At 38.3% G+C, this 12,554-nt stretch overlaps 1 protein-coding gene across 1 annotated transcript in view; it reads left to right on the top strand.

Annotated features, from left to right (window-relative positions):
- Positions 1-6,805: 6,805 nt before the first annotated feature.
- trmt1l (tRNA methyltransferase 1-like) overlaps positions 6,806-12,554 on the top strand; it is a gene marked incomplete at its 5' end in the record, with an annotated part of 20,575 nt that continues 14,826 nt past the window's right edge. The window contains 5 exons of the mRNA XM_083969582.1: positions 6,806-6,866; positions 8,437-8,517; positions 8,634-8,696; positions 10,901-11,014; positions 12,108-12,172. Coding sequence (XP_083825708.1) covers positions 6,806-6,866; positions 8,437-8,517; positions 8,634-8,696; positions 10,901-11,014; positions 12,108-12,172 — 384 coding nt within the window. The remainder of the gene's footprint in view (positions 6,867-8,436; positions 8,518-8,633; positions 8,697-10,900; positions 11,015-12,107; positions 12,173-12,554) is intronic.

The following is a 12,554-nucleotide window of genomic DNA, read 5'->3' as shown; positions in this document are numbered from 1 at the left end:
TTGTAGCCTAATAGAGTAAATAAATATAACACAAATTCAGTCTCTTAAAGTGTATTCTGACTCAGTATGAATGGGTGTCATGTCTCTCTTTGCACTTTCCTACAGTAACGTGAGGTCATAGCAGGTTCGTTACCCTTAATTGTCAATTGGTGCAAGCTATTTTTAGAACGGCGGAGCAGAGCCGTGACTCGTGAGCTGCTCAGAGCTACGCTACGGAGGCTCATAGGATTTCTTGGTTTCCCTCATCATCAAACTCATCAAATACACAATCCAACAACTCCACAACGCTCTGGTGGACAAGTTGTGAGCTGCACATTCACCACGCTATGAGATAATAACACAACGTTACCACACAGAGTTGTTTTAGAGGGAAATTCATGCAAAGCAGCTGATGCGCGTTGCCTTCAGGGACAGTTTTTCATCAACAGTCTCTGTATTTCCCTCTAAAACAACTCTGTCTGGTAATGTTCTGTTATTATCTCATAGCGTGGTGAATGTGCAGTCTGTCGTGGGTTCTCTCTGAGCCCTTACAAAAGGTGCAAAGACAGACGGTGGCAGTCACAGTGACTGCAGCTGATAGCAGCAACAGCATCAGGCCTTTTCTCCTCTAAACAAACAAAATCTTGTTACCAGAAAAGAAAGACCATTACAGATTCACCTGTACAGTGACAAAATGTTTTCATGTGTGTGAGAGACATGCATCAATCAATGCACAGTCAGATGTTGTGTGTCTGTATCTGGTACAGTATGTGACCTATGACTAAGTGAAACTTGGAACACCGCCTTTGTTCTACAGTATACCGCCCAGGTTTTTGACTAAAGGATGAGTTGCAGCTCCATTACTCGATATAATGACAGGCTGTCACCGAGCTGGTGACGGTTCAGCTTGTTTCAGCTCCGGGCGGTTTGAGCCTGTTGTTGTTGACTTGTTTAAACAACAACAGGCTAGTTCACCCAAAATTCAAATTTTACTCATTATCTACTCACCCTCATGTCGACTAAGAGCTGTGAGAATTTTTAGAGTCCTCCGTTCCTTCTCTGAGTTACAAAAAACATCCAAATACCTCCATAGTGCTCGTCCGTAATGTCCCTCTTGTATTGAAGCCCCGACATGAGAAATTGTTCCGCCGGTCAGTGCAAATCATGCGAGATTTGCAGGAAGAGCAGTGAACCGAGACACTGGGAGCTTCCGCTACAAACAAGCTTAAAATATAGACTTATTAAATTTTTTTCAGAACAATTTCTCATGTCGGGGCTTCAATACAAGAGGGACATTACATACGAGCACTATGGAGGTATTTGGATGTTTTTTGGTGTGTCTTTTTGGACGAAGAAAGTTGGTACACGGTACATGCTACAGTTTTGAAACTTCACCACAATGTAGCCCCAATACTGCTGAAACTTTTGTTCATTTAGACTCAATAATACAAATTATGAAGTCCATCACTCTGTTTTTTTCAATAACTGTAAAACTTTTAAAATGTATCTCCTCCCACAATTTTTGCTCAATTGACACCAAACTGCAGCAGAGCATCTTCAGACTGTCCTCCACAAAACTTGCTTCTCGGATTTTTGATTAAGCAAAAATTGAGCCTACAGTGCATGAAAACGTATGACTGTAAACAGTACTGTAAACATATACCATCAAATTCTTGATAAATACATTTTCAATCTTCCTGAAAAAATTGAGAATATTCTGGAGTCATGGTTGATGAAGTTTAGCAAATATCAGAATTTTATCTCAAAAATTTTCTAGAACATTTTGAATTCTGCTCTCATGGGAACAACTGCAGTCAATGTAAGAGTGACATTTTTAAACATCAGATTTTCTCTTATGAAGCAAAACACTTATTATTAAAAACAAATCACCAACATTTCCATGCTGTCAAGATGCAATTTATGTATTATCAGATTTTTGTTTAGATAACAGAATTTCTGACATTTTGACCGTTTTTGAAATCTGCCTTTACAACTGCTGCCCGGGCACTGACTCCATGAGTCTATTTGAGAAGACACACACCGTGTCTCACTTCCTGATAATTAGCTCACTGAGTTAAGTGCTGGTTTGTGGTGCGAGGGGATGTTGGTTCAAAACCCAGCAAGAGTGATGATGATAATGACACATCAAAATGCCAGAATCCTCATGGTGACATCACAGCAAGCCTCTAAATTAAAAAAACCAAAACAAATAGCTTGAACCGGACCATGGGTGAAAACTCACCAAACCTTACAGAAATGTCCAACCCCATGCCAGATCCCATGTATTATCAGATTTTTGTTTAGATAACAGAATTTCTGACATTTTGACCATTTTTTTAATCTGGCTTGACAACAGCTGCCCGGGCATTGACCCCCTGAGTGGATAAATGAAGCTACACAGCAGGTCTCACTACCAGCCAATTAGCTCAGCGAGTTAGTAGCTGGTTCTTGGTGTCAGAGATTGTGAGTTTGAGACCCAGCAAGGGTGATGATGATGATGACAGATCAAAATGTCAGTTGTCCTCAACACGAAACACAGGACAATTGTCCTAATGGTGGCATCAATGAATCCAAATAGCTTGGACTGGACCATGTGCGAAGGCTCCTAACATCTTAGAGTAGTAGATGTTTAACATATCATTATTTTACCTCAAAAACTGATTTTTCTTTTTACTGTGGTTTCAAATCTGCCTACACGACAGTGAATGGCTTACTCAATTTGTGAAGCCACTGTTGAACTGCCACTTGTCAATTAGCTCAGTGCTATAGACAACGGTCTTTGGTTCCAGATATTGTGGGTTCAATCCTCAACTGATGCAAATTGAACATTATAAGGTCAACTGTCCTGTCTTCCTATTCTCCTGTTTGTTGCTCAGAATTCCCTAAATTTGCCCAAAAGTAGCCCGGACCCGACCCATCGCTGCGCAGCAGCTATAATTTACTTTAGATCCTCCTACTCATGAACAGGTGTGTTATTTTGAGACGGGACTCGGTGTCAAAAATAGGCTGATTAAAGCAGAAGTAAGGTGAATGTTTGTGTTAATATAAGTCTTAAATAGTTCTATCTTCCGACAGCAATCACTTACATAGAGTGTTTGGTCTGAAACACGGGTCTGTCAGCAGTGGCGTGCACAGACATTTTGGGGGGCAGGTGCTCAGTGAAAAATAAGGGCACCTTTGCAGCATGTGTAATGGCCGGCTGCCTTATTATAGCAGCGTGAGATTTTAGGTAAAAGAAACCCATTATAGGCACATGTACTAAATTGCGTATTTATTTCATTATGTTAATAAAATAACTATCAATTCACAATCAAGAGACTATGCATTGGAAACAACAAAATAAAGACAGCAGTGCCATATTGTGCATTGTGTTTTTAAAACAAATAACCACTAGAAATCAACACATTTTAACACAATATTGGGGAAAAAAGACAAACTTGAGACTTCAATTGGACCATAGCTCAAAGACTTGAGTGAGCATTATTATTCTCCTGCTTTAAAATGAAAAAAGACCAACAGTCTGGAGGCACATGGCTACTTTTTCTGCAAGCTATAGGGCTGCACCATATTGGAAAAAAATTATATTATGATATTTTCATTTCCTGTGATATTGTGATATTAAAAAATAATGACTGTCATTACAATTTTTTAATGAGATTAGGATTTACTAGATATTTCCTGATAGTAGTGGTCACACATGGCAACAGAGCAATCATCTTGATGTGAATAAAAAATCTTTGGCCAATCATGTGACCACCCACAGCTTTCCCATTGGATTTTAGCCCTTCAAATGACGGCACCCAGGTCGACTAATGGACGCCTGATAATACTGGCTTAATAATACTGCTCGGCTTCAGGGTTAGCGATAGACACACCGATGGGATCGATGTAAATGCTTAAGTGTCCCGCTTACTTCTGCTTTAATCGTCCCTCATTGTCAACAGTGTCCTGTCTGTATCTCATGCAGCGTGATAGGTACAAAATAAACAAAGAATCAGACATTTCCAAATCGCAATAAATAAATGAAATAATTATGTAAAATAAAAATAGACAAAAAAATGTACAGTATATACAAAATAAAATAATAATAATTATAAATATTAAAAGATAATTAAATAATTAAATGATAGAGGCTATATAAAGTGGCAGGGAACTTAAAGGGACAAGGAGGAGTTTTGTAAAAGCGACGTGTTTCCACACTACATTTAAGAGCCTCCGCGCACCGTGAAATTCTTTGACCGGCGCAAGACAGACTCATGTTTTCATTCATCAAGAATTAAAGTCAGAGGTTGGAAGACGATCACATACCGTCGTAGTTCCCACCATAAACGGAGATTCGGCGGCGTTATTCTCATGACTCGCAGCGTCCGCCAAACCGAAAGTGCACTGCAAAAATTCAAAATCTTACCAAGAATATTTGTCTTATTTCTAGTGAAAATGTCATTTCTAGTCAAAATAAATCTAATTATACTTAAAATAAGACTCATCAGATTAAAAAGTAGCTTGTTTTTAGACACTTTAACTAAGTAGAAAAATCTGACAGTGGAGCAAGTTTTTCTTTCTTATTCCAAGCACAAAAAACTTGCTTTCACTGGCAGATTTTTCTACTTATTTCAATTGAAAATTAGTTTGAAACAAGTGAAAATGATCTAAAAACAAGTTAATTTTTAGGTGATGAGTCTTATTTTAAGTGGAAAGAGATTAATTTTGACTAGAAATGAGACATTTTGACAAGAAATAAGACAAATATTCTTGGAAAGACTTTGAGTTTTTGCAGTGTAAGGAAACGCTGGTCGGCTCACCCAGCATTTCCACCACCACTAATAATAACAAAATAACGATAGAGACAAAACGATATATTTATCTAAAATGGAGCCATTAACAAGTGGTAACGTAGATTCATCCACATTAATATGAGACTTTTTTATAACCAAATAGAAACTCCTCGTTGTCCCTTTAAATAAGGTCTTCTGAATAAAATTGAGGGTCTGATAAACATTTACTATTAATATGATCATCGATATATTTCAGAGACTTAAAATAAAGTTTCAGTTCAATTACCAAACAACATTGTTTTGGACATCATCAGTGACATTTTTGCCAATCAAATCCCATCAATCCATGAACCAATGAATGACACGTCTAGGTTGCACTTCACTTTATTGGCCACTAGATGTCCTACTCGAGCGCTGAAGCTTCCGGTAAGGAACCGTGGTGGTCTCCTTTTATTTTTCTTCCCCGGAAAACGTGTGCGCCCCCTTTTATAGTCCGTGCAGGGCCTTTCCTTCCGGTGAAGTTCGTTTATTCATTTTATTTATTTCTCTTTTCAGTTTAATAATAAAAAGAAGCAATAATTACCATAACAATGACAATGATAATACATTTTATGTGCAGGCATATTTCAGGACAGCCATGGAAATGATAGAAACCACAAAATAAAACTCTGAAAATTTAGAGTTTACATATTAATAAATACACAGGGGAGAATAGACATGTGGAAAATGCTCTTAAAATGAAAGAATTAAACCTCTTGGATTCAAGGCAAATAATAATAATTATAGGTTAATAATATATCCAAAAGAAAAAAAAGTTATGAACCAACTGAGACCCACTTATTCACTACTTTTAACACCATGTTGTTCACATGAGGCAGGCAGAACTTACTCTCCTGTCCTGTTGTGTTTTTATATCATTGTAGACCGTTATTCTGACAACACTGCAAGATATAGACATTTACAGTGTCGTCATTCCTTCATTTATTTGAGTCCTTATATTATTACTAAACTAAAATATTCCAATAAAATAAAATCTGTGACAAAAAAAAGTTCTAGTAGATTCAGTAGCGCACATATAATTTAATATAATATAAGGGCATGGTAGAGCAAAACTAAAACAGAGATAAGAAAAGTAAAATACTAAAATTAGAATAAATAGAAGAAACTGTGACAAATTAAATATGCATAACTAGCCTACTACTACATGTATGTATTGGTTTTCTATGGTTCTTCTATGTAGGCTACTTTTCATGTGTCTTTTTTTTCTCTTTTTTATTATTAAAACAACTTGTGGAAATTAGCCAGCATAAAATATGTAGCCTACAATGTTCATTAATATGCGCTGTTCCTAATTTAAAGAAATAAAAAATAAACTGTGCAACGGCAGAAAGAAGAAAGAGTTGTTGTTTTTCTGTTGTGTAGAACAAATGAGTTTTAAAGTCTGTGTGAGCAGCAGGTTGGAGACAGAAACCTGTAAAAATCGTAATAATGTTAAGTTAGCCTACATATATAATGGGTTAAATGAATTGCATGTATAGAAGCCACTATAGTAGCCTATATATATATGTCCCGTTGATCATCTGATAATGTTTTGAACAAATATAACACATTTTTCATATTTTTGTTGATATTTGTATTAATTATTTGATTATATACAAGGCCAGTACCCACAAAAGCACATGTCCTCTGACAAGTTCATATTATTTCAATTTAATATTAAACTGTGAAAAGGTTATTTAAAATGCATAATATATGTGAGATGAACAAGCAAATTTTAAAAAGCATTTAAAACTAAAATCAATGGATTTTCAAAAAATATTTAATTAAAGTTTGTGGCTGCCAAAAATGCGTCCAGGGTTTTTGTCAACACAGTCAGATTATTATGAATAAGCTTTTAAATGTTGTTTTATCCAAATTCTCAAGAATCAGTGACCTGGTTTTATTCTAACAGGCAGCACCTGCTTAGTTATCTGCTACGTTTGAAAACCTACGTAGTCTAAGTAAACTACGTAGCGCGGAACGCTCCCTACGTTACGTATGTTGCTGTAGTAATGGCGGAGCTCAAAGAGGCGAGCGCTGTTCAGCTTCACCAGGAGGACGTCGATATCAAACGTAGGTAAAAGCCGCTGGGTTCTGGTCTGAACTCGGGCTGGTGGGAGGTGAAGTGCGGCTTCGGTCGTAGGTTTCTGGTCTCCATCGGTTTGTGCAGTGAATTCACACAGAATCTGAGTTTGTAACTGCGAAACTGAATGAAGGCCTCACCACGGAGCTCCGCCATGGGACCTAAATAGTCGACAGCAGCAGGTTTTTGGACGCCGCGGAGCCGATGTGAGCTTCAACCGACAGGGTCACCGGCCACAGACCGAGAGGTCGGTGGTTTTACCGGGGCTTGGACCGGCCGGTAACCCCGGTAACCCCCGGTTAGACCACCGTCTCCGTCTGGGAGGACACGGCCTCATCACGGAGCTGCGCTACAGGACCGAAGACTCGGAGTAGAGAGAAGATGCTCTGAACTTTCCCTCTGAGCAGCAGCACGTTCATTCAACTGACTAACTACCTACCCTCCAGTCCTAGAGGACACATGTCAGAGTATTTATTATCAGTCTAGAGAGAGTTGTTCATCAACAAGACTTACAGGGAAATAATAAGTGATCATGTCATTTGTCAAGGTTTAGTTTCATTTTTGTATTTAACAATGAAACAAATAGGAAGATAGGCTTTGCAACAAAAAGCCTGTCTTGTTGGATGTTTAGTTTTCTAAATTTTTCAGTCTTTTTCTAAACTAAACTAAAACAAAGTTTACTTGAAAGGTACAAACAGGGTTGAATGACATGTTTTGCTGTACAACTGTTGAGTCAGTCATTTAGTTATTCCTATTCTTTCAGGGGATTCCTATAGCCTACCTTTTTTTTTTTTTTTTTTTTTTTTTAAAAGGTTGATGGATTATGGGGCTAATATGACAGTATGATATCTATTATGATAACTATGTTTTCTATCTTTTCTTTGTTTTTTGTCACCATTAATAGTTAAAGGTTAATGTGTGAATATAGGATTAAAGAGCAGGCAGGTACACGCTTAATAGCTTCAGCTCAGCCTCCTCCTTTTGGGCATATGCAACAGTTATGGACTAATACGTTTGATTGAATATAGTCTGGAGGGAAGATTAATGATGATTCATGTGCATATGACTGAAATGAACTACACTGCTCAAAAAAAATAAAGGGAACAATTAAACAACACATTGTAACTCCAAATATATCACACCCATGTGAAATCAACCTGGGATGATCATTTTGATTTACATTGATCATTTGTATGTTATGTTGATCTCAACTGCACTCTACTATATATTGAATAACGATTTTAAACTGCAACATTTCATTAATTGAGATCTAAGATGTGTTGTTTAAGTGTTCCCTTTATGTTTTTGAGCAGTGTAGTAGGCATACTACTACTACAAAGTCTAAATAGCAACAAATTAAAAACAGGACGATGGCAGTTTTGTCGTGTTTTCTCCAGAGGACAGAGTTTAGTTTTTTATGTTTTATGTTTTTTTCCCCTCATTCATTCCTTCCTCTGCTTGACTGTTAATGTGAAATTGAACTTTTAATAACTGAAGCTGCTGAGAGTTTTTAAGGTTCATGAAGGTCCTGTGTGTGTGTGTGTGTGTGTGTGTGTGAAGGTGCTGATGGAGGACGTCCAGCGGCTGCAGAGACCGAAGCAGCTGCAGACAGCGACGCCCGACCCTCCACCACCACTGCAGGTAAACTCAACCAAGCTTGTGTTGTGTCTGGGTTCGAACATGGCAGCATGGCGTTGTCACCGGCGTTCAGTTACACGCTCGCTCACCCTTCTTCTCTCTTCTCTCCCCGCCGACAGACCGACACGTCTCCATCCAAACTAAGGTGGAGGGCCTCGAGATGCTGGTCGACCTCAATGGCGGTGAGTCACACAGACCATAAACCTCTGCAACTATATATGTAATAATAATAATAAAAAACTTTATTTATATAGAACTTTTCATAACAAAAGTTTTTAAAGGGATAGTAGCATTTTTTTAAAGTGGGGTTGTATGATCTCCAAATAGCCCCTAAGTACTTTAATTGCAGTAGAAGACTCTCTGCACTCCTCCCGTTAGCAACGCCAGCCCATAATAGCCCTGCCCAGAGATTTACAACATACAGTGTTGTGAACAGACCCAAAGAAACGGCCTATTTTCACGGCCTAAAAGAGGTTTTACCTGAAAAAAAATACGCAGTTCCATTGTTCGCTATAATATAATTTTTTCCAGCCCTTCAAAGTGCAGGAAAAACAGTTTTTATTTGGACCTAACCAACTCACGTATCCCTCCGCCCAGGGTTAGCGCCCGCCGATCAGCAGTTGGTTAGGTCCAAATAAAAACTGTGTTTTTCCTGCACTTTGAAGGGCTGGAAAAAATTATATTATAGTGAACAATGGAACTGTGTATTTTTTTTCAGGTAAAACCTCTTTTAGGCCGTGAAAATAGGCCGTTTCTTTGGGTCTGTTCACAACACTGTATGTTGTAAATCTCTGGGCAGGGCTATTATGGGCTGGCGTTGCTAACGGGAGGAGTGCAGAGAGTCTTCTACTGCAATTAAAGTACTTAAGGGCTATTTGTAGACCCACTTAAAAAAAATGATACTATCCCTTTAACAAAAAAATGACAACAGGGATCATGGAAGGAGAGTAGGGAGAGGATGCTTCAAACATACTCGTCATCTTGACTGAGTTTTGACTTTTCCTGCACATCAACTGATACATCAAGAAAACTAAATGTCAATCAAAGCAACTTTAGGGACTCGGGCAAATTCTATTCTGCAACTGATTGATTGGATGATTTGTTTATTGAAGTGTTATGCACACACGACACTAGAGAATATAAATACATACATTCAAAGATGGCTGACAGGCGTCCATAGACTCATGCAAACAAAATGTTGTGCATGAACAGGCAGTTTTTCAAAATATTCCATTCCAACACACTGCAAATTATTACTAAAAATATGATATAACACTGCAGAGACATGCCTTGACCAGCTGGGCAAACTGTGGGCTCGGTCTCATTTAAAAATCTGAATAGGAAGACAACAAGAAAGTTGCCATTACAATCTACATTTTGCATTAGTTGATGCTTGACCTCTGACACCAAGGAGCATCCTTTTTCTCACTGAGCTAATGGCTGAAGGTGTTACCTGGTGTGTGGCAGATCTCAAACTGCTGTGGAAACATTCTGTTATCAAGACAGAAATCTGATAATACATAAATTGCATCTAGACAGCATGGACACGTTGGTGATGTGTTTTTAACGATAGGTGGTTGTTTTTCTTCATAAGAGAAAATCTAATGTTTAAAAATGCCAAAAATGTTTTAAAAAATTCAGTTTTTCAGTTAAAATTCTGATGTTAGCCAAACTTCATCAACCACGACTCCAAAATATTGTCATTTTTTTTCAATGTATTTATCAAGAATTGTCTGGTTTATGTTTACAGTACTGTTTCTAAACGTTTTCTTTTCATGCACTGTAGGCTCAGTTTTTCAAATATCAAAAAGCCGGGTAGTAGCTTCGTGGAGATGCAGTCGCAGCAAATTTAATGACCATTGAGCAAAAATTGTGGGAGAAGAAAGGGTTAATAAGTTTTATAGTTTTTGAAAAAAAAAAAAAAAAACACAGAGTGATGGACTTTTTATTTGCACTGGATTTAATCGTACAAATTTGGTGAAAGTTACAAAACTGTAGCATGAACAGTTAAGTTGTTATACAGTTTTAGGTTTCCAACTACTGCTCAAAAAAATAAAGGGAACACTTAAACAACACATCTTAGATCTCAATTAATGAAATGTTGCAGTTTAAAATCGTTATTCAATATATAGTAGAGTGCAGTTGAGAACAAAATAACATAAAAATGATCAATGTAAATCAAAATGATCATCCCAGGTTGATTTCACATGGGTGTGATTTACTTGGAGTTACAATGTATTGTTTAATTGTTCCCTTTATTTTTTTGAGCAGTGTATTTTAGTGATATTTCATGGATGAGAAGTGAGGATTTCCCAGGTAGAAGACGAAGACTTGGGACAAATAATAGTATATAATATAATTGTGTTTTGTGTCTTTTTCTCACCAGCCGGCCGCAAGTCCTGTCCTCTGTGTCCTGAGGAGAAGTTCAAGGCCTGTTACAGCCACAAGCTGCGCAGACACCTGCAGAACCTGCACTGGAAGGTCTACGTGGAGTTTGAAGGTGAGAAGCGAGATGAGATTTGTATAATATTCAGCATTTTTCATAATCGGTATCAGATGTTTTTTTTGTTCGATGACCGTCTCTCTGAAGTCAGCGCTCTCCCCAGCCCCCACGTCTACATGGGACAAGCTTTTATTTCATTTAGAACAAATTAGCCTATTTAAAGCAGAAGTAAGCGATCCGGTGGTTTTGGCTAATGCTGCGTTCCAGGCAGGCTTTTGAAACCGTAAATTACAGCTTCAAGTCACGACTTACGACTTTGTAGCGTTCCAGGCAACCCACTCGTGTTTCTCCGACCTGTTTTACCGGTGAAAGTCACTATAACGGCCACTCGTAACTTCTGACCCGTGAACTCGTACCAGATCGAACTGGTACCACTTCACAGGTCGGAAAAACACGAGTTACGAGTTGCCTTGAACGCACCATAACAGTCCTCTGTAGGATACAAGGAAAGTATTCTCCTGGGCTCAGAGCAGAGCAGAGTGACTGACAGACCCGTGTTTCAGACCAAACACTCTATAGAAGTGATTGCTGTCGGAAGATATAACTATTTAAGACTTAGTATATTAACACAAATATATCACTTACTTCTGCTTTAAGGTCTGAAAACACTGCATCTTTTTTTTGTTATTTTGACCAGTTGTAATTTTTGGGGGAAATTGTTATCAGTAGTTTATAGAATGAAACAAAAACGTTAATTTTACTCAAACACACACCTATTGTTTCCCATACGTAGACCAATGTGTGGTGCAGCGCCACAGAATCAAGACCAAGACACAAATTGATTCTGCTTTTTTTTCCCCCTCATCAACGCAGTATCGTTCTGTAAATTCATCTCTGCGTAGCGCTCTCTCTCTGTGTTCACTCACTCACATTATTGGAGAATTCACGGTATTCTAAATTTGGCACCAAAATGTTTTTTACTTCAAATGAATATCGCCTCTAAATATCGGTCATCGGTTTCCTTGATTTACTAATAATCGGTGTCATTTGATCCCTATGGTCCATCGTGTCGTTTAAAAGTCTTGCAGAGTTCTGGAAGTTGATAGAGCTGCTCCTCATCACATATCAAACTGTTGCTGCTGTTTGACAGGACAGAGGATGTGCATCTGTCACCTGCCCTGCAGACACCTGAAGCCCGGCCTCAGCTCAGACCAGGTGAGACCCACTCACAAACATTTTCTCTTTCATGTTAAAGGGAGAGTTCACCCCAAAATTGAAATTTCACTCATTATCTACCTCACCCTCATGTGGACTAAGGGCTGGGAGAAGTTGCAAATGGATACCAACTGTCTTCGTAACAAAAAGACACACCAGAAAACATCTAAATACCTCCATGCTGCTCGTATGTAATGTCCCTCTTGTATTGAAGCCCCGAAATGCAAAATTGTCCCGGAAAAAATTAAATAAGTCTATATTTCAAGCTTGTTTTGTAGCGGAAGCTCCTCTTCCCCCCGGTTCGTCTAATTTGGACGAACTGGGAAGAGGACAGACCCGGGTTCGTCCAAATTTCGGGATAATTTCTCATGTCGGGGCTTCA

Source organism: Trachurus trachurus (genome assembly GCF_905171665.1).
Source record: "Trachurus trachurus genome assembly, chromosome: 4".
Classification (NCBI taxonomy): Eukaryota; Metazoa; Chordata; class Actinopteri; order Carangiformes; family Carangidae; genus Trachurus; species Trachurus trachurus.
This window is presented reverse-complemented; position numbering and strand designations above follow the sequence as displayed.